The following is a 22,545-nucleotide window of genomic DNA, read 5'->3' as shown; positions in this document are numbered from 1 at the left end:
TCACTTCACCTTTCTGAAACCCATTTTATCTGCCTGAGATTCTGTTCTCTGGTAGTAGGATATATGCATCACTGCCTGCCCCACCCAGGGACCCAGAGAAACAGTACCTTACAAACCTTTCCTGCCGACTAAGAGGAAACCATATTTATACTTGATCCAACCCCTGAAACACAGGTTGAGGTGGGCAACTGATTCTGGGCAACCCACCCAGAGGTTTCCCTCAGTGACCTCTAATGCCTCCAAAAGCTGAACTAGTCAACGATATTCTGTCAGGAATTGAAAACTAGGCACCAAGAAATAATGAAGTGTTCAAGTGGGAACTAGAGCCGCAAAATAATGAGACCAAATTGGAGCCAGAAAGGCCCTGATGGTGACATAAGCCTCACCTGTGCGTTTTGACAGTATATTACCAATATTCAGGTTAATAATTAACCCTTCCATGAAGCTCACACTTTCAGGATAACATATCAATAACACGTATTTCTTTATATCTCATGCCTATGTGTAATATTCTAATAACACCAATTACTGAGTGCTAAGCATTTCGTATTTTCTCATTTAATTATTCCAACAACCCTATAAAGTAGTTTTCCTTATCCTAATTTTACAGATAAGGAAACTTTAAAGTTCCGTTCATATCACTACACCTTCCAATGGTTCTGTTACTTGTGCACATGGACGGCCATTTCAGAAATTCCAAGAATAGTCCATCATGGTTTTCAGCTCTTAGAAACCCACTGTGCGTTATTCTGGTCTCAAGTAAGACTTCTGAAATGTGATGACTCTTGCTTACATGTTTCCCTGAATTTCCCAGAGAATACAGAGTCAAGGGAGGTATTCTCAGGTTCACGATCGTCACTGTCCTCAGCCTTCTCTGCCCCTGACTGCTGAGAAGAACTCTCTACAGGCCACCATGCCAGGGCAGAGAACAGAGAGAAACAGGAAAACGTGGAACTCGGTAACATACAACAGGTACCTGGTGAGTGCTGCCCGATCTCCGCCACGCATATCTAACGCTCCTCCAGCGAGCGGGCACGGTTCCCAAACGTGGAGGCTGGGGACACCACGAAAGCATTACTGAAAATATAAGCACACAGTGACTTTTAATATTAAAACACTTTATGAAACTACATGTAAAATTATTGTCCAGGATCCATCTCGTTAGTCTGTCCTTTAAAAGCTTTCAACAGCAAGTCTGCCGCCAGTCCAGGGGAGAGGGCCCCACTGAGGACCTTCCTCTCCAGCAGAGGAATCTGCTCCCGGACCGTGGGGTGGGCCCTGAAATGCTCCAACACGCTGTCCTGGATGAGGCTCCACATCCAGACCTGCTGCTGCTTCTGCCGCCGGGCAGTCAGCTCCCCGCTGGCCAGCGACAGGTCCCGGAATTCTCTCATCTTGTCCCACATTTCAGTGATCCCCTCTCCACTTCGGGCAGAGATACGAACCACCTATTGAAAAGGGGAAAACCAGCACCATGTAACCTGCCGCGATAGAACACACTTTTCATGGGGACTTTGGTGCCTGCCAATTAGCTCTTATAGTCTAGGGGCATAGCAACGGCAAAAATGAGACATTGTAATGCTGTGTCCAAGTTTACACACGGGAAATACACTGAAGTAACTTGCTAGGATTCCTAGCTGCAGAGCAGAAATGAATTACTGATGCGAGGTCCAGTTTGTCAGCCCAGAGATTTATTTGCATTTGGGATTGCCCTGATGGTCTTCAGAGGCCTCGTGGCGGAACTGCGACAGGGTCACCAGGGTGAGAAGGGCCATGCTAGGTAGGCTCTCTGAGTTCTGAGTGCCAGGACATGGAACGAAGTTGAGCAGCTCTGTCAAAGTTGCCTGATTCAGCAAGTGCAGAGAGCTGAGCCTCCGGCACCCAAATGTACAAGGCGGCTCAGGACCCAACACACAAGGGGGCTGGGGGAGCCTGGGAGCTCAAGGCCATGTCGTCACTGCTCTCGTGCCAATGATTAGAGCTTGGTCTTTAATAACACAGAGTCCCCCTGCAGAGGGAGCTGCCCACGTCAATATTATTGCATCGCTTATTACGGGATTCTTCTTCTTTTCCCTTGTTGAAAACAGCACGCAACAAGCCTAATGGGGAGTTAATCACTTAAAGGGCCTTTTCTCTCTTACTCAAACTCTATTACAGATAATCAAATCATTAATTGCTCCATAATCTGAAGCAGGTTCCTTTCAGAATGGGTTTGCTCTCACTTCCAAATGGCTCAAGTCAACCATTAAACAACCCAATCTATCACCTCACATCTAGTTTTTGACACCTAGTGATTGAAGGATTGCATTTAAAATTATGACCACATACTCTGGCTTTGTCATAATTTTAAAAATTGTAATCTCACATATATGCAAAGACTGAGTCCCTGTTCAGCTCAGACTTCCATCCCTCGCACGCACAGCGCACACACCCCGCACGCAGGGTGACAGGCGCAGGTGGGCACCAGCTCACCTTCGGTTTCCAGACCTCCGAGCGCTTGCGGAGCAACTTCAGCGCACTCACATACTCCGCTTGTATCCTGCGGGCTGGCACAACCAAGTCTCCGTCTGATTTGGTGATAGCCACCAGATCTGCCATCTCAATTATACCTCTTTTGATACCCTAAAGGAAGAAGAAAGAAGTGATTTATCAGAAACATTAAATTAAATTTAATTTAATTTAATTTAATTTAATTACAGCAAAAAAAAAAAAAAGAAGGGGGACACTAGTCGGCACTAAGATTTTGGAAGTCATACACTTCATTAACTAACGTTTTCTCTGCATTTTTCCTAAGCCCTGGGCACCAGGAATCACAATTCCTTGACAGAGATTACTCAAAAGCACCGTCTCTTGGGATTATGAACGTCATCTGGAAAATCTCTTCTAAATTTAGAGCCTAACGTGCTGAAATACATTCAGAGTTAGAGTAAATGTATCATCAAGATACGACATGACTGAGTGGCAGGAGACGGTTCCCGCTGTCTCAGGATGGATTCTGCTTCTCATGAGCTAACCAAGCAAGATGCAAACCCATCCATCATCAAGGTGCTGAAACAGAAAGCACACCTATCGCCACAGTCTGCATATCTAGAAACAAAGTCTTTGAAGTTTTTCTTAAATGTACATAGCGGATTTTTTTCCAATTCACTTTTAAGGAGAAATAACCTGATAGCTAAAAATGCCTCACTCTTTTGATTTAAATTTCATTGCATAAAAAAACTAGAAATCCTAAGGCCAAATCTTATTTGGAAAATGTAAATTTTTCCACTTAAGATTTCTTTTCAAATATTTTAAAACATAACTTATAATGATTAAATTCTAATAGTTAATGTGTCTAAATTGCAGCACCCATAGTTGGCTATCACTATTATTTTTAGAACTAAAATTTTTTGTATAACGAAGAATTCGTCTGGTCTTTGTCCAAGGTCCCTGGGAAGTAACCTCTGAATCCTTGGAATTTCCTGAGGGACAGGAGTGTCTTTGTTATTCACCGTGGGTGCCTGGGACTGTGCCTGAGTGCAGAATGGGAGCTGACCCACCAGAAAGACCACCAGTGGTTGGAGCCTAACTGCTGGGGAAGGATTGCAGGGCAGGGGGACAGCGGACTGAGTTCAATCATGTGGACAATGATTCAGTGAATCACACCTAAATAAAGAAACCCCAATAAGCACTCCAGTCACAGAAGCTCAGGAGAATTCCCTGGTAGGTGAGACACATCAATGTGCCAGGAGGGAAATGTGTTCAGGTTTGGGACCCTTCCAGACCTCTCCCTATGTGTCTCTTCATTTGGCTAGTCCTGATCTGTGTCATAAAACTGTAACTGGAACACAGTGCTTCCCTGAGTTCTGTGAGTCATCCTACTCAATTATCAAACCTGTGGGACCCCCCACATTGGTGGCCAGCTGGTCAGAGCCATGGGTGGCCTGGGAACCCCAAGCCCGCTGCTGGTCTGGCGTCTGGAGTGTGGGCAGTCATGGCGGGGGCGGGCAGTGCCCTGCACCTGGGAGGCTGTTAACTCCAGGTGGTCAGTGCCAGCCTTCACTGCAGGAGGAGAGCGAGAACCCTATTGTACAAGACATGCACCATGAGGTGGGATCCCAGTTAAAAACAAAGTTATATCTTAGGAGGAACTTCTCAACCAACTGTACTACCAACACCCATGTGACAGTGGCCCCTTCCTGCTAGAGCCACCCACGGATGCCATCACCCCCGCGTCACAGGTGGCCAAATCTAAGCTGTATCATTAGCTCAAGGTCATAAATTCTATTACTATAAGTTGGGAAAAATAGAGAAATATGCCTTTGACAAGTATTTCAGCCAACATGAATGCTGCTGTTTCTTTCCCTACACTAATACCAACCTAATTTACAAAAACGCAACATCTGAAATTTGTACTTTCAGAGGTGGATACTTTGTGTTTGGGGAGGAAAAAGTCAAAACAATTACCTGCAACTCGTCCCCTCCTGCTGGTGGCAGTAGTAAAACAAACATGTCAACCATATCAGCAACAGCAAACTCCGACTGACCCACACCTGAAATTTTAAATCACGACGACACACTAAGATATTCACAGTAATTTGACTTTCTCAACCACAGTACATTGACCATCACTTCCACTCCACTCCATTCACTCATTCGACCACCCACTCAACCTGATCCCACTGTAAACGCCCGCCTCTGAAGGGCTAAACGCCACTGTCGCAGCCTACAGGCAGACCTGCCGTCCTTCCTGCGTCTCCGTCCCTCTCTGTCCCTCTCCCATCGGACCTCAAGGCCTCCACTCTCCCCTCACTCGTGCAGCGCTCTCTCCCCTTCCCCCCATCAGTGAGCAGCTGGAGCGCCCTGACTCTCCCCTAGGACTCCGCTGTCAATCCTTCCTGCGTTCCTGCTTTCTCACCCGTAGGCACCAGCCCAGCAATCCACCCCCACCCCCGCCGCCTCCGCCCGTGGGTCCGCGTTGCGCTCTGTGTTCTAGCTGCTGCACGCACGCTGGAGAGACGGCTCCCGTGCGGAGCTAAGGCGCCACCCTGAGCGCACGGGCTCCAGCGTCTGCTGCAGAGTCCTCGCGGCCCTGTAAGAGCAACGTCCTAAGTGCCCTCCATCAGCGCCCTCCCGTTTCCCACAGCCGCCGTGCAGACACTGACTGTCCCATAGTCGCGCCACGGGAGGATGGCCCAGCACCTACTCCACAATGAAATAACAGGAACGTCCTCAGCTTCTCCCTCTCTCCCTCTCTCCCTCCACAAGCCAGCAGACAGGAATACAAGCTCTGCCCCCTGCCTCCCCGCCAGCCCCGGCGCTACAGGACTGGCTGGAGACGACCCTCGTTAGGACCCTCGCTCCTTCCGTCCTCTGGGCTCCACTCTGCTTATCTCTAACCTCGCGTCCGTCCGTCTACAGGCTATTGCTCCGCAGCAGATCGCATGAACTGTACCCAAGTGTTTATCATCTGAAAACCAAACAAAACAAGTAAAAAACCAGCACAAACTCACAACCACCACCAGATCTCTCACTTGCTCTTTAGAGCTCAATTTGTAGGGAAAAGCAATACATGTTCACTGTCTCCATTTCACTTAAATCCAACTCCCACATCCCCCACTCCTCAAAAACCCCTCTCAAAACTCTCTCCTTCCCCGGTGTGGCAGAGACTTCTAGCTGCCCATTCAATTTTTACTCTTCTCTATTTCCTGATCCCAGTGTTTTTTGGAGCATTGATGGACCAAATGAGAGGCCATGGTCATCAGACCCCCTTTCAGCTACAGATGATTAACCAGTGCAAACAACTCATTAGATGGGGTTTTAAGAAAGGTGTTTTCTTCAAAAAGGGCTCGCCCGTCGAGGAAGTACACTCTTCTACCTATCCCTTCTCCTCCCCTTCCTCCCCCGTCTCCTTCCTTCTGCCTGGAACATGGATGTGACAGAATGTCACCAAGTCACCTTTTAACCAGGAGCGAACTTGAAAACCCAATGCTAAGCTAGGAAAGCAGAGTCAGAAGTCTGGGACATGAGGGATGGTAGAATCCCCACACCTGCCTTCAAGCTTCTTCTATTTACAAAAAATAAATCACTTTCTCATTTGAATCACAGTTCCTTTGAGTCTCTGCGACAAGCAGCCAAATGCAACTTCTGGGTAATACACTTGTTGTTTATGGTCCTCCCCTCCCTTGATTCACCTGCCACCACTAGGGCAACTTTCCCGCCAGTCCCCTTGGAGGGTGGAGTTTCTAGTCTCCAGCCCCATCTCTCTTCACACCCTGCCTGCACACTCCTGCTCTCAGTATCCTGAGCACACTTCCGTTCTCTGATGGGCCAGTTCCCTCACGCCTGTATCTTTGCAAATGCTCTTTATCCCATACTTTATTTAAATCCAATTCTTCCTCCAAAACTAAGTTCAACTGTCACCTCTTCCTGGAAGTCTTCCTTGATACCCCAATCTCATTCAGGTTGTGTCACAAACATTTATCATTCAGTAGCATAATATATTGTTTCTCCACAAGAATGTGAATTTCTTGGGTTTCCATTTCAGTATTTTCAACACATGTAATTATGTAACAGGGGTATAAAAATGAGGAGGCACCCAACTACATTAATTCTCTTAGTAAACACTGTAGATGTGAAATGTGCTTAAGCAAATTAAGTGTCATGATCAAGTACTGTTCTGTAGGTCACCCCGGTTCTTACAGGTCTCCTCTGGTACTTGTGTCACCTTGTGTACCAGTTATCCAGAGACGTGGCTTGTTTTTCTTCTCTTGAAGGGCAGGATTATAACCTATATACTCAAATCTCCTTGGGAGTCTGAGATGCCATGTATTTAATTATACCTTTAGTAAATATGTGCTGAATGAACAGATGGAATTGGTTGTCACTCATGCTAACATAGAGCTCATTAGCACAGTATTGTGTTAGGAGCTAGAAGATCACACTCACCTACAGTTTCAATGAGAATGATGTCATAGCCCCCTCCTTCACACAGCAGAATAGCTTCGTTGGTGGTCCTTGTCACCCCTCCTAGGGTGCCTTGAGTAGGAGACGGCCTGATGTAGGCATTCATGTCTCTTGATAACTCAGTCATTCGGGTTTTATCACCCAAGAGCGATCCTAAAACGCAGTTACATTTTATAATTATGGAACATCTACAGGGCCAATGACCAATTAGCTAGTTCCTAGGGGAAGTGTTTTTTGACATTCCTCCCAAAATTTCCAATTGTATTTCATATCATTGAGTTTTTCTCCCACACAGTATACACAATGATACCAAATGAAGCTTTCACAGCATTTCAAGCCCCTCAATACCGGTAAGGGCTTCCCAATGACGAGAGGTTCAAATCTAGATTCTTCAGCCCCACACTGCCTGTCCAATTCCAGCATCCACTAGTCCCCACACCAGTCTTGCATTCCAGCCAGGGTGGTTTCTTTACTGTCATCTTAACATTATTGTGTTTATGGTTCTCAACCGGGAGAGATTCTGTCCCAGGGGAAATGTGGCAATACCTAGAGATATCTTTACCTGTCACAGCTGGGGGATAGGGTGCTGGTGGCACCTGGTGGGTAGAGGCCAGGATATTGCTAAGCATCCTTCAACACGCAAGACAACAGGAATGTGATTAGTGCCAAGGTAGAGAAGCCCGGCTTTAACCTAAGTCCCTTGCCTATAGGACCACATCTGACATATTTTGTATGCTGAAAACTGGTTCACAGCAGGTGATTAACCGTATACCTACGGCGATGTTTCAGGGTTTACCGCAGGATTTTGGCAAACATCAATATTTGCAAGTTCTGGAAGACTGAAAGCCCAGAACTACTGACATGTCACCTTTAATGTCTTTCTTTTAGCCATACATTAACATTTGAAAGTACAGTGCTGTTCCAATCTGAATTTTAATTTTCACTCTGCCTATGAGCTAGCTACCTTTTCCACATAAAGTTGATGTGACCCATTGAGAAATTCCTTAAAGACATGCTCTTTTCCCTTATGATCCCAGTTTATAGAGTTCTCATAGGTGCTAAATCTGACGCATAGACCAACCACATAGCTCACCTACCTTATTTACTGCACATAAAACTTCTTTCTAAAGTAATTTTCTGCATGAAATCATCGCTGTGTAAGTCAACAATCTGCCAGAACTAAATTTGAGATTATGATCCTATAGATTCTAATACACTGAACTACACATTATGAAATTACTCTCCCATGTAATTGTCTTTGCTAGTGAATCCCAAACCGCTGGGTGCAGGCCCTCGGGGAGGTCTCAGAGCTCCCGCAGGGGACCTGGGCAAGCAATGCACAGGTCTGCCTCTCAGACCTCAGTGTGGTGCTGTGTCAAATGTATATACTATACTCACAGTGCCCTGTTTATCCTTGCATTCTTTTTTCTTTCAAAGCCTGTATTTTGTTTTACCTGAGAAAGGAACCTCAGTTTTGGCTTGAGAAGGCTCAGGAACCACACAGCTATGCAACCTGAAATCAGACTAGCTGGTGTCATCGTGTCTGCTGGTATTACCTCAAGCTATTAATTTCTTCTGCTATTGCAAGTATTCTAGAATATTTATTATCAAGGTGCAGGGCGGGGGGAGCCTTCTCACTGGTGTGGAAATGAGACCACTGTAAAAAATTATTTGTTCAGGTACGTACCTTTAACAAAGTTCTTAGACTTTATGTAAGACACTACATTTATATTAATCTTGAATCTTGTGAATATAAATTGTTTTACAGTTAATATTTGTATTATAGTGAATCAAAAACTGTGAATGCTCTCAGCTACATTTCTCAATGGGTAGTAACAGGAATTGCTGTCTGCCTCTCTATTAACCTAAAGACTCAGAAATATGCTTATATCGTCTTTGTATTTTAGCCTTAAACCCGCAGTATACAAACCAAACACTTCCACAGAGCATGCTGTCTTTCCCCTTTCACGACACACATGATAGTAATGGCCTGCCTTTCCCTCATATGACGGAAAGCCCCATAAGGCCACGAGGACTGTGTCTTATTCACTGTTAGAAACACAGCACCTTCCTTGCACAATGCCTACCTATAGCAGGCATTGGAATACTTGTTAAATGGGTAACTGCAATGTGAGAAGCTTAAATCCTAAAGAGGGGTTAAGTAAGAGAAGAAAAACCTTTCCTGTTTGTATGGTAGGCTTTCTGTTATCCTTAAATGAGCCTTGGCGGAACTACGTTTATTCATTTCATCTCTGATAAGCTGCAAATTAAACTGAGTGACGGCATGACCTGGAATCAGCAGGTAATTGCTGAGCAGCGGCTGCAATGTGCTATGCATGCTAAGTGACACAGGGGGACAGTGGTGTATCACATGGGCCCTCTAAGAGCTTTCTGTTTAACTGAACATGTAATGTGAACAGGTGACAAGTTATAAGGGTTATTTCTTTTAAGCTTAAAAGAAGAGATCTTACAACAATAAGAAAAAAAATAATGAACGAGAAAGGGCCCATTTTCTGAATTGTGTAGGGGCTGATGCAGCCAGGAAAACAGGAGGGAAGAGGGGCCAACTCTCAGGCCTGACAGACACAGGGCTGCGATCTGCTTTTAATTACCTTCACCTTCGGACAGTGTCTCCTAGTTCTCTGAGCGCCCAGGCCACTCCTCCATCCTGGGCTTACCTAGCCTTAGAGCCCAGTGCCCCAAACTACCTCCCTCAGCCTCCACCTCACCCACCAGAACTCCCTCCTCCAGTGAGACCAAACTCACCAGAGGTCAGAAGTCACCTGACTGCATGTTCCTGCCAAATTGTAACAGATAGAGCCCACAAAGCCCTGCTCTGCCATTGAAGAAGAATCCGCAATACTCACCACCACTAGTACAAGAAGAAGGATCCACAGCCAGCACGGATAGCTTGTGCCCTCTCTCAGTAAGCATTTTTCCAAAATATTCTATGAAGGTTGATTTTCCAGCACCAGGGGGCCCAGACAATCCTAGAGCAAAAGAGATCTCTGATTTAATGAAATAAATGGAGTTTAGTAAAATATTAGACTTCCCCGTTTCTCTTAATTTATTAAAACCATCATTATTGTATTTTAACATTTCCGAAAGCAGTGAACAAAAATCCATTCATTTATCTAGTTCCTGAGTCATAGAGATATAGGAAGGAGACAATTCTGAATTCCATATGTTCACCAAATTCACTTTTTAAAATTACAAAGTGTGTATTCCCGTTTTTACTATAATGTAGACCTCTTGGGACACTCCATTGCCTATGTTGTTAATGTGCTGAATTTCTACAACACCTGCCCACATCTCATCATGAGCAGCGATTATTCCACCTGCCCCATTTCTTTACACTTGATCTTCCCATTGGAAAAAATAACTCATTGCTCTAGAAATTGCTAGTGATGGAGAAAATAATTTTCTATTTATAAGAGATGTTTTTCATCTCACCTGTCGCTCAAAGAATAGAATATAAACTGAATCTTGAAAAAAATAATTTGTCTTAAGAAAGGCAGAGGGTATTATGCTAAGTGAAATAAGTCAGGCAGAGAAAGACAAACACCGTATAGTTTCACTTGTATGTGGGATCTAAGACAAAACAAAACAAAACAAAAACACACTCATAAAAACAGAGACCAGAGGGATGGTTACCAGAAGGGAGAGGGTACGTGAAAAGGCATAGGGGAATATAGTCAAGAATATTGTGATAAGTTCACACAGTGACAGATGGTTACTAGAATTAGTAGGGGGATCACAATGTAAGGCATAAAAATGTCAAATCACTATATTAGACACCTGAAACTAATATAAACGCTCTAAGATTGTAAACCAACTATACTGGAGGGAGAGAAGGAAGGAAGGAAGGAAGGAAGGAAGGAAGGAAGGAAGGAAGGAAGGAAGGAAGGAAGGAAGGAAGGAAGGAAAGAAGGAAGGAAGGAAGGAAGGAAGGAAGGAAGGAAGGAAGGAAGGAAGGAAAGAAGGAAGGAAGGAAGGAAGTTCCCCTACTTGGACAGTTAGCGGAGTGTGGCAGGTAAGAGCACTAACTTGGGAGCCAGTTGGCCAGTCCTATTTCTAGTTCTGCCTTTGACGAGCTGTGTAATCTTGGGTAAGTTACTGAACCCTTCTGCACCTGTGTATACACTGCAATAAAATGCATATAATAGCATCTATCTCTTCAGGTTGTTACAACGATTAGAGGAGTTAATATTAGCAATGTTTAGAACAACTCATGGCATAAAGTAAAAAAGATATGCAAGTGGATGTCCATTCAATAAAGCATGTAAAACATAAGCATTTAATTGTAAATATTCAAAACTATGTAGGGCATATATAGTATGCTTGACTCAGGGCTGGTCTCTGTCTTAAATCTCTTTATGTGTGCTCAATAAACATTTGTTACTTTTCATTTATAATGGGAATAAAATAACTGCAAGAAAGACATAGGTTTATTGAGCCTCGTAAGAGCAAGATGGAAGAACAAGCATAGCACTGCGAAAGTGTGAGTTGCTAGTTATGTGTGGATTGCTGGTTACCTCCAGATATTTCTGGAACATCTTCTCTTCAAAGACTCTCTAAAGTCTAAGAAGTAAATACTTTGTCATAACTAAAAGTCCTCTTTGGAAGTTTGCTGGTTTGTCTGCATAAAGATGATTATTAACACCCCATGGGGTGCTCTCAAAATGAGAGTTCCCTCAGGGAGGGCTGAAGAGTAAGATGTGTGAAAAGTTATGGGTGGGGAGCTCTTTTTAAGTTATCTCTAAAGCCTTGGTGCCCTGTTACCCTAAAAACTAAAAGGTATTATGTTCCTGTATCACCAATAAACTGAGTTACAAAAGTCTACGGTAATGCCAGCTCATTTTTAAGTGTATTTACTCACAACATCTCTGCACTTGGCCCACCACTCCAAGATGGTTTTGGGTGAGGGACTTGGTTGGAATCACCCAGTTTACTATCATGAATGGCTCTCATGCCACCCACAACTGACTTAATTCCTGATGGTCAAACGAATCTAAATTGCACGAAAATGTACAATTTTAAACATATAACAAGCTTATATGCAATTATAGAAACAAGTCAATTGTATAAGAAATTCAGTGAACATCTAATATTTTTAGAGAGCACATGAATATGGTCTCTCCTTCAAAATGCACTTTGGTATTGAGGTGGTTGTGTTCGGAGCCAAACCACTCCCAGTAACTCTTAACAAAAAGTATCTGAAAGACATGAGACTTGTCTATAGAAAGACAAATGAAACACCCATAAGGTAGAATGTTAACATATGTTAAGCATAATTATAGTTGCTTTAACCACAAAAGCTGGGAATTCACTTTAGATTAGTAAGCGAAAGGACTACTCAGAGAAAAGAGTAAACTGGTCAACAGTTCTTCCTATTCATACTTCCGTTCTGGGAGACATAGCAAGATTCTTGCCAGCAGAAATCTTACATTATTTTTAAAATACAAAGACTTGATTCAAATGGTCAGGCATCTTTTCTCAATATATCAAGACTAATACTTACAATGAAAAAGCATTTAAAATTCATTACAAAATTGTGGGGAAAAAAAAGTCCCCATTACAATACAAACCATTTAGGCATTTTTTAAAAAGAATTAAAAAAAAAAAAAGACTGACCCACTCGAAACGCTCGTGGTTTTCCTTTATTTAATTGTTCTTGCTCTCTGTGGTAGATCAATACTTTCTGGAGAAGCACCTGGGCTAACTCTTTTTTCCTTTTGTGAGTTGATTCTATAAGAGTTATGGCCTCTGCTAAGCAGGCTCTTTGCCCTTGGATTAAACCAGTATACAGTTTATCGACAAATCGTTGTTCTTTATCAGAAAGTCCTTCTGTGTGTTCCTTTAAGATTGTTTGTACACATAATGGTCTCTTTAAAGCATCTGACAGCACCAGCCACTTGGTACAATGCAGTCCAAGGAAGCCCACCGGCCGAGCACATGGGCTTCCTGATTTGAGATGAGCACCTGAATGAAAGGTGAAGTGGCCGCGTCGGAGAGGCGTTCTCAAAAGGCCTTTCAGGAAATGCTGGTGAGGATGTGGTAGCAGCGTGGGAATATTCATTTCGTTTGTAGCTGAAGAAAACACTGGACGTTTTTTGGCTCAATGTCACTTGTCACTTCCTAAAAGAAAGAAAAACATATTTTTCCCAGTTCAGTATACAACTAGGGTATGGAAGTAGTAAAACGATAAGCTTTGTGTTTTCCCTGTATTCTAAAACACACATAATCAGGGTTTCTGATAGTACAAATGGGTGAAAGTTTCTGACCAAACCTGAGAGAGAAGACCCCTCCTTGTCTACATTAATATTCAGAATAACCCAAATCATGAAACGATTGCTCTATTGTAAAGAGCAAAGTCCATACATGTTTTCTCCTAAACAGAAAACAAATTCACACACACAAAAAAACCCATTAGGGGGGAAATTTTATGTCGTGTTTATTTTCTTTTTCCTATAGACCTTATATTCATCTTAACAATTTTCTCAGTTCAAACATACCCTATTCTGAAGCTCATTCAAAATGGTTTTTGTTTTTTTTTTTAAATCCCTCTGATGCTGGCCTTTTATTCATTATCTTCACAAGATATGCAATTAGTTACCAGTGTAGGCACTCAGACATACGCAAAGCATGGCCTAGCATAAGTACATTGACAACAAGAAGCCTTCCTGTGAAATGAACTGTGAGGGCTGTATTCCAGCCACATCGGTGTGTCTCAAAGTACGCTCAGAACCACGTGGGTGCTTATTAAAAGCGCACATTCTCAGTCCCACAAATCAGAATCTCTCAGGCAAGCACACTCAGGTTTGAACCACTGTGGAACTGAGGATCCTTTTACTTTGGCTTACTGACCTTCTCCACTTCAAACTGTATTAGACAATGAAAGCTAAGTATGCTGAGGGTCAGGAAAGTACAGAGGTTATGAGGCTCGGTGTCTCTGAGTCTCTGCCATGTAAACTGTCATGACCTTGGGCATCTTACTTAAACGTTGTTGACCGGTCACAAGTTAACTTGTGTTTTCGCGCTCAAACGTTGTTGACCGGTCACAGGCTGGCTCATATTTGCACTTGCACTAGCTATTTTAATTTCTAAAATTCAGGGTAATATAGGATCTTATAAAATCTTTCGTCATCTTGTTCAATCGTGTTCACTTTATTATAAAAAAAATTACTTTTCTTGCTATTTAGGTTTTTGTCATAATTTTAGTATTACAAAAATTTCAACCATGACGGATCATGATGGTGAAGGATTTTTCAATGAATTTATATGCAGATGCTTTATCTGATTGTTTGAGTGATTTTGAAATATATTGTAGCAATTTGAAACTGATAGTTTATCGGAAGACAGTTATCCATCTGATATTAGACCACCAAAACGGCAAAAAAAAATGTAATGGAATCTGAAAGTGAAAGTGATTTTGAGGAAGAGTGGATTGAAAATGATATTACACCAGCTTTGGAGGATTATTCACATATTTCTGGTGTAACGTCGAACTTAGTGATCCACGGAGCATCAGTGAAGTGACGGAATTACTTTTTGATAATGATTCTTTTGATTTAGTTGCTTCTCAAACCAATTTATACCACCGCCAAATGGAACAATTTTATAAAAACTCTGCTCAAACTTTACCATGGACGGAAGTTACCACTAGCAATATAAAGAAGTGTCTCGGTTTATTGATATTGATGGGGACAAACAAAAAAATCACATAGGAGAGATTACTGGTCAATGGACCCTTTGGTTGAAGCACCAATATTTCCTAAACTATGAGCAGAAAGAGGTTCGAGCAAATTCTTACATTTTTCCATCTTAGTGATAATTCAAAAAACACATTTAGTGAAGACAGACTATATAAAATTATTTTGGATTACTTTCTTCTAAAATTTCAGTCTTTGTATACACCTCAAAAGGAGTTGAGTTATCCCTAGATGAAGCAATGGTACCGTATAGAGGACGTATTAGCTTCAGAACATATAATCCGGCAAGGATAACAAAATATGGGGTTTTAGTGAGAATGCTTTGTGAAAGTGAGACTGGCTACATTGGCAACTTCGAGATCTATTCGGTGAAGGCAAAAAACCACAAGAAACTATATTATCTGTCTTAGAGCCATATTTTGATTCTTTGCACCATGTATATCAATATAATTATAAGAGCATTTCTACAGCTGAACTATTATTAGAAAAGAAAACACTAATCTGTGTTACCATAAGGGAGAACCGTGGTTTGCCAAAGGTACTAAAAGAAAGTCAAAGAATCTTCAGAGAGGGGAAATGACATTTTTTCCATGTTTTTATATCATGGAAAGATAAAAGACTAGTGAATATAATATCAACTATTCATGATGCCTCTATGAAATCCACTGGAAGGCAAAGAGGAATTCTACGGAAGACACAGTTAAACCTGCGTGCATATTAGTCCACAACAAATACAAGAAAGGAGTCGATCAAGCAGGCCAGTATTGGCGAACAGCAGTATCTTTCAAAAAAGTATAAAGAGGTATAAAAAAGTAGCATTCTTTCTGATCAATTGCACTGTATTCAATGCACTCAAAATTGACTGTAATTACAATTTTCAAAATAAAATAAGATACAAAAAATTTGTGCTAGAAATCAAAAGAATGCAGCCCAGAACCTGGCATTTCTTCTGGTACCTCTGAAAGAGCTGCTTACATTGATTCACGTTCAGGCTCTCAGAACAACTAAAAGACCACGTTTTAGAAAAAATAATCACTGGTATAAAAAGAATCCAACCAGAACATGCGGAGTATGCTCTTCAAAAGGGAAGCGCAGTGAAACCAGGTATGTTTGCAAAACCTGTTGTGAACCATTGCACACAGGTGATTGCTATACAGTTTATCATACAGAAAAAAATTGTTAAAATTTATATAGAAGATACTTACAATGTTTCGTTTTAATTCATTATGTATAAATAAAGTATACCAGAGTTTATTAGATTGTTTCACTTTCATACTCAATTACGAAATAATAGCCGGTGACTCGGGATAGCTTCTGCATAAAATTGCCGGTCAGCAATGTGTTAATCATTCTGTGGTTAACTTCCCCGTAAAAGAACAGGTAAGAGAACAGGATGGCTGTGAGAACAAAATGAGTTCATGGAAACGCTTGAAACAGTGCCTAGCCCAGAGTAAGACCTCAGTAAACATTAGCTTTTATTAATATTAAACCAATTTATAAAACTTTAGTAAAAATTAGGTCAGAGACCTAGCCTCTGGTGGCAAACAAAAATTTACAAATGATACATATAGCCTTCCAAGTTTGGGTTTATGACTATTTGAAAATTCTGATTTTCAAGTAGGTCTGAGCACAATGTACTAAATTACTTTATTGCTACAAAGTACCTCTCTAAATTGTATTTTAAGGCCAATCAATACAAATTAATTTCAGCTAAATAACATTCTAATAGAAAAAAATATTTTAAGTTTGTTTATTATAGAACTACAACTGCTTATCATTTTCCTGTTTTGGGTGGGAGGGGAAAGTTATGACTTCTTTTTGCACAAAACTGGTCTTATTCTAAAAAGATAATGTATTTAAAAATGTGTAAAAATGTTGCTAAAAAACAATTTTAAAACATCCATTACTACCCTTCACACAAACACTCAAAAAGATATTTAAAACAAATAAAATACAACTGCTATGGTAAAAAACAAAAACAAAAAAGAAACTCTAAGATAAAATTTAGAATTTTTATAATTTTAATGAGAAATATCTAATAACTATTCATGATTTAATTTTTATCTTTGCCATCACCTGTAATTTGCTTCCTTTTACATTTAGAGTCTCTAATTTAACCAGTTACTGCGAACATCAGTATTACATTCAATGTATATTTATATGCCGTTTTCTAAATTAGATATAAAATTAGCCTATATACTTAAAAACCTAGTAAAAAGAATTATGTGAAGGTGAAAAAAGTGATGATCATGGTTTAGCTATGTGTCTATGCACGGAGATTCTATCAGAATCATCATCTTAATGGCTAGTAACCATTTTAAAGCATGGAAGATTTTTTTAAACCATCCATATGCTATAATAAAAATTAGGTGCCCAGAATGCATATCTTCCACTTTTTTGCCCGACATACTCCTAGTTAGTTCAAATATCACCTCTTCTGAGACACATCTTCCCCCACCTGACCCAGGCAGTCAAATATTCTATCTTCAATGCTCCAAACCCTTTTATGCACATCTTGGGTAGAGTATTTGTCCTCTCATACTCTAGTTGATCTATTGATAACCTCTCCCCACCAAGTCTCATCCCTCATTTCAGCTCACAATCCTCCTAGAGAAAGGACAATCAATATCTCATTCTTGATTCCCTCAGAATCTAGCACAATGCTTGGCACATGGTCACTTGTTAATAATTTGTGTTAAAGTTTCACTGAATGGATACTCTATCTAAAAGAAAAGTTTGAGTAATAATTTTAACCTGAGAATCTTGACTAAAAACATTCTGCCATCTAAGTTCCCTGTTTTGAATCAAGGTATCTTTGACATCTAACTAATTTTCCAAAACAGAATGATAAGCTTGCAAGGAATAAAAACCCAGTAACAAAAGCTTAACTACATGAAAATATGTTCACTTATCATAATGCAAGCAAATAACATTCCCTAAGTAAATGAGACAAATATAATTCATTTAATAAATAGTATACAGATTGCTCCAACATTTAAAGTACAATTTAATTGCAGTCTTTCTCAGAAAAATCCATGTCAACTACCTGACAAGTGAATTTCTCTGTCCTTTGATGCCAATACAAATCTTAAAAGGTCTTTAAGTAAAAAAGAAAGAGCCAGGAAAAGTATGATACCATTTTACTCCATTCTTTTGCCAAAATCAAAAAACTATGCAGATGTACACAATTCTGGGTTTTTTAAACTTCAAATGTCTCCCAGGGCTGCGTTCCCTGGTGCCCCCAAACCCTATGGACCCTCGGACTGGCAGAGCAGCAGCTGTCCCCTTTTATTGAATGTTTAGTATGTGTGAGATATTGTGCATGCATGTCCTCAGCTCAGCCTCAGAACGCAGGTGAGATTCTATTTTACAGGTGAAGCTCGGGGAGGTTACATCTCTCTCTCTCTGTCTCTCTCTCTCTCTCTGTCTCTCTCTCTCTCTCTCTCTCTCAGGAGACGTGGACAACAGTGTGGTGACTGATGGGGGGAGGGAGGTATAAAGGGACTAAATGGTAATGGAAAAAAATACAATAAAGATTAAATTTTTAAAAATTACATTTTCTGTCAAAACCTTATCAGTAAGAGACCCCAATAATTTATTAGGTGACAGATAGACCAAATTTCTAAAATTAAAAAAATAAATTTGTTCCAAAGAATAATTCACACCTGATAACTAAATGCATAACATATTTAAACTAATTAATGTAACTTATCAACCAGATTTTAAAGGGGTCTATAAATTTTTTAAAAGCCAATATAACTCCGCCTTTACAAGCAATTTTGTACTCTTATAGATGTCACAGGCACAACTGGCTGTCTACCGGGGTGGCAAAATCACAGAGGTAGGGAGAAGGACTTCCCACCTGCTTATGTAACTAATTATCTTTTCCTTACGGCAAGAAATCAAAGAATTTGGCCAATAATCAAAACAAATAATTTCAATGCATTTCCATGATTCCTGGGAGTATAGTTTCAGCCTATGGTTTTAATCTGAGCATTTACAACATTCAGTAAGATACCTCAAAGCACTGCCATTCCAGATAAACCAAAATGTCAACATGTTAATACCCAAGGGAATACATCAAGTGGGGAAAAAAACCGAAATGGGTCAGTAAGCGCATCCTCCTCAACTCCACAAGAAGGTTCACATGGACACCAGCATTTTAAGATTCAGATTTGTTCTCCAAAATATCGCTGACATCCATTCCCTTCTCTCCAGCCTCATCCCCACATTTCTCTAATGGCTTTCAAGATTTGACTGCAGTCCATGGGAGGAAATACACTCACATCAGTCAACACACAAGCTTGTTTTTGTGAAACAAGCTTCACAAAACATGATATACCCCTATTACACGGGACACACTCTAATCCTGCCTCTTTTCTATTCTATTTTTTAAATGTAGATTGCGACCCACCAATGGGTACAACCTTAATGAAAACCCCAAACTACTACAGCCATCTCTATGATCATTAATTCATCTTCCATACAAGCACTTAGCCTCGAAACTATAAACCTGATTATATTACTCCTCTGCTTAACATATTTTAAAAGTTCCCTCTGCCTCACCTATAAAAAATGTTTTTCTGTGATTCAGCCATTCATTCACTCGGCAACTATTTATTGAGAACCTACCAGAAGTTAGGCACAGTGGTAGGCCTTGGAATACATTGGTATATGGGTCCAACATGGCTCCTAACATCATGAAGTTTACAATCCAGCCCAGACAGTCATTACGTAAATACTCCGTACTCTTTTTTGAGTGCTCTTATCCACCTCTCCTCCACTTTTACATCACAGTAACTACTCTGATTGACACAGAGGCCCTGGAAAAGGCCATGCTCTTTTATACATCTTGGTCATTGTCGCTGATGCTTCTTCTGATTGGAAGGCCTTTATCTCCTTTAAACACGTCACAAATTCCTCCTCAGCCTTCAAGAATCAACTCAAGTGTCTCCTCCTCTATAACAGTACCTGGACTCCTTTCCACGCCTCTTCAGTTGTCACTCCTATCTCCTGCCATCACGTACTGGTCACATCCCTCCATTATAGTAATGCTCACACAGTTTTGTGGTCATTTTTTAAGATGTCAGTCTTGCCTAGACTATGAGTTATCTTTGTACCCACATCAAACTTTATTGCTCACTGAATACACGAATGTATGCCGTCATTTTGTACAGGTCAATAACTCCATTATGCTGATTATTAAGTTAATCGGTGTTTTGAAACATACATTTTTCTTGATTTTAAAGTAAATATATATTTATTTTAAGGACTTTCTGCTTAAAGTCTAATTTCAATATATGGATGTTTCCCTTCATTAAAAATCTGCTCAGCAGCAGCCAGTCTGACTTGGGATATTTGTCTTGACATTGATCCAGTGAATATTTTCAATTTCAATAACTACCCTGGCAAGAAAAAACACACAGGATTTCCAAAATCAATACATTAGGTCAGTGTCTGCAGTGCAGTACAGTTCATAGTCAATGCAGTGTTATGCCAAGTGTTTCTATTTCTCAATGCTAATCGCTTTTGATTTAAAGATAAGCTCTCAGATGCCACAAATCTATTTAGTATCTCCCACCACCCCCATAGTCAGCTTTACTTTCTCCTCTTCAAATAATTTCAGGACATTTTGGTACAGCAGGATGAGTTTTTAAACAAGCAGTTTTTAAAATAGGTCCTTGTTATATAAAAGTAACACAGAACACACTGAATTCATGCAGGGAATACTCTCAAGTTCCCTGTCTATTTTACCTTTTACCCCTTTTGCAGTTAAGACTCAGATTCCCCAATTTTACATTTAGGTTTCAATCTACTTGGGAAGTCTCTATTTTTCTAAATTCCATAACTATTAAATGTTTTCGTTTCTAAGGCTACTACCCTAGTCCATATCTTAACTAGTCTCAGAAAGCTGAAACCAGCCTAGCTCTCTCTGAGCACTGGGCAATCTCTACTCCTCTCCGTATGAAAATATTAAGACCAACACATCAAGGTCACAGTGAGTATGACATGGAACAGTGTGCGTGAGAGAGCCCTGCAGAGGGCCTGGCATCAAGCAGGTGCTAATTAACAATGAGGACATTTTTTTCTCTCTCCCTCTCCCTGTCTCGTCTTCCATCTTCAACGTCACAGCTAGACTCATATCGGACTGTGAAGGTGCCCCTTCTCCTTACTATCCACCTCAGATTCCTCCAACAGTTCCCCACACCCGTGGGCTGTGCTTCTCAAAGCATGGTGCCCAGACCAGCAGCAGCAGCATCCACTGGGAACTGATGAGAAGAAGAAATTCTCAGGCCCCACGCCAGACCTTCTGAATCAGAAACTCGGGAGGGGCCGGTGATCTCTTTCTTGTCATAAGCCTTCCAGGTGATTCTGGTGTATGTTCAAGTTCTAGAACCACTGACCTAGAATCGAGTGCAGTCTGGCCATGTGGGGTTTCCCAGACCAGTTATCTTCCACCAGCACTTTCCAAAGACAAAGGCAGGTTTTCATTAGACATCTTTTAATATCTAAAACCATGACTTCCATTTCTTAGGGTTCTATGTAACTTTCCATGTGTTTATTTAGTCTCTAATAGAACACTGGCCTTCAAAGACCCGACATCACCAAATTCAATATTCTCCTCTTCCTTTCCCCATCCTAAATCCTCCAGGGGGCGACCCTGCAGCTGTGGGGGTCCGCGCCCCCGGCCCCGCCTAGCGGTCCGAGGCGTCAGCCTAGTACCGGTTCCGGTCGCAGCGTGTAACCCCCACCCGACACTTACCCGCCAAGGCCACGGAAATGGAGCCCCGCCCCGCCCCTTCCGCCGGCCAGGTTCGCCCCGCCCAGCGTCTCGCCCCGCCCCGCCCCGCTCCGCGCTCCCACAGTGCGCAGGCGCAACGCCCACTGTCCGGCGTGTGGGGCAGAGAGGCGGCGGGCGGCGTGGCCCAGAACACTGCGGAGTTGGCCGTGGGATTCCGCGTGTTGGGGGTGGCGTGTGAACGAGAAGGCCTATTGGGGCGCCGGGGAGTTGTAGCGAAGTGAAGCAGCGAGGGGCAGCTAACGGCCTTCCGGGTAGCTTTTGCTGTCCTCCGAGTCCGGATTGGACCTCCCGCCTGCCAAGTTCGAGGGTAACCTTCCTCCGCTCTCAGCCTTGGCGCTTCGCGGTGCCAGGTAGACGGAGCCAGAGTGCAGTCCCGGGCTCTGCGTAGGCAGACCTTCCGCTCCCGGGATCTTCGAGGCTGGGGTCGAGGGCGAGACAAGGGACCTGTGACTAGTCGGTGAGATTAAGAAGACTCAGACTCCCCAGTTTCCAGCCTGCTGAAATAAATGCTGAACGTTCAGCCGAAATAAACCTCAAGTTTTTATACCATGGCGGGGTTTTTAAAGGCTAAAGGTCTCGCAGTTTTTTCTTAACAAAAGTCACCCATTCGGACCCGCGCTCACCTCTTTCAGAAAGTCACCTGGCAGGGGTCCGGGGCCTGGAAAGCTCTCGCCTGAAATGGAGGTGAAAACGAGCGTGCTTACTTATTTGCTACCTCACTGCAAGGCAGAATGGTAACTAACATTTTGAAAACCTGTCAGATTATGTAATAAGTAGTAAAGCTTGAGTTCTAAGATTTTTAGGGGAAAAAAAGCCTCCAAAATGTTTGGAGTAATGGAATGACGACAGCAGCAATGGGCAATAGCTGTCAAGTTATGGCAAACAGGAAGTTACGAATGGGGGGTATATTATAATTAGTGTCTGGAACCAAGACCCCAGAACCCACATATGATTTGCATAATTGCATACACTTGTGAGGGGTTAGGCCTTCCTCAGCTACTTGATGTAGGTTGATTCTTAATGAATAAAGAACAATCACTAATTTTCTTAGGTCCTTCATGATTATTTAGACTCAAATGCCACCAC

The 22,545-nt window shown here is 41.8% G+C and overlaps 1 protein-coding gene across 2 annotated transcripts; it reads right to left on the bottom strand.

The window, feature by feature from the left end:
• Positions 1–1,084: 1,084 nt before the first annotated feature.
• Positions 1,085–21,462, bottom strand: MMAA (metabolism of cobalamin associated A). Of its 2 annotated transcripts, none has more exons than XM_090288969.1 (7): positions 21,421–21,462; positions 12,580–13,083; positions 9,813–9,935; positions 6,928–7,098; positions 4,447–4,532; positions 2,473–2,622; positions 1,085–1,448 (listed from the first exon to the last, which is right to left on the bottom strand). In XM_090288969.1, exons 2-7 carry the CDS (start codon positions 13,022–13,024, stop codon positions 1,140–1,142), a joined length of 1,284 nt encoding a protein of 427 aa, XP_090145095.1. In that variant the 5' UTR covers positions 13,025–13,083; positions 21,421–21,462; the 3' UTR covers positions 1,085–1,139. The 2 variants fall into 2 exon arrangements, with proteins under 2 accessions (XP_090145095.1, XP_090145096.1); XM_090288970.1 differs by having other exon boundaries at positions 12,928–13,083.
• Between the last annotated feature and the right edge of the window lie 1,083 nt (positions 21,463–22,545).

The sequence above is a fragment of the Furipterus horrens genome, unplaced genomic scaffold (genome assembly GCF_987537825.1).
Source record: "Furipterus horrens unplaced genomic scaffold, mFurHor1.1.pri manual_scaffold_10, whole genome shotgun sequence".
In the NCBI taxonomy this organism is placed as follows: Eukaryota; Metazoa; Chordata; class Mammalia; order Chiroptera; family Furipteridae; genus Furipterus; species Furipterus horrens.
Note: the sequence above shows the minus strand (reverse complement) of the source record. Positions and strands in the feature narration are given on the sequence as shown.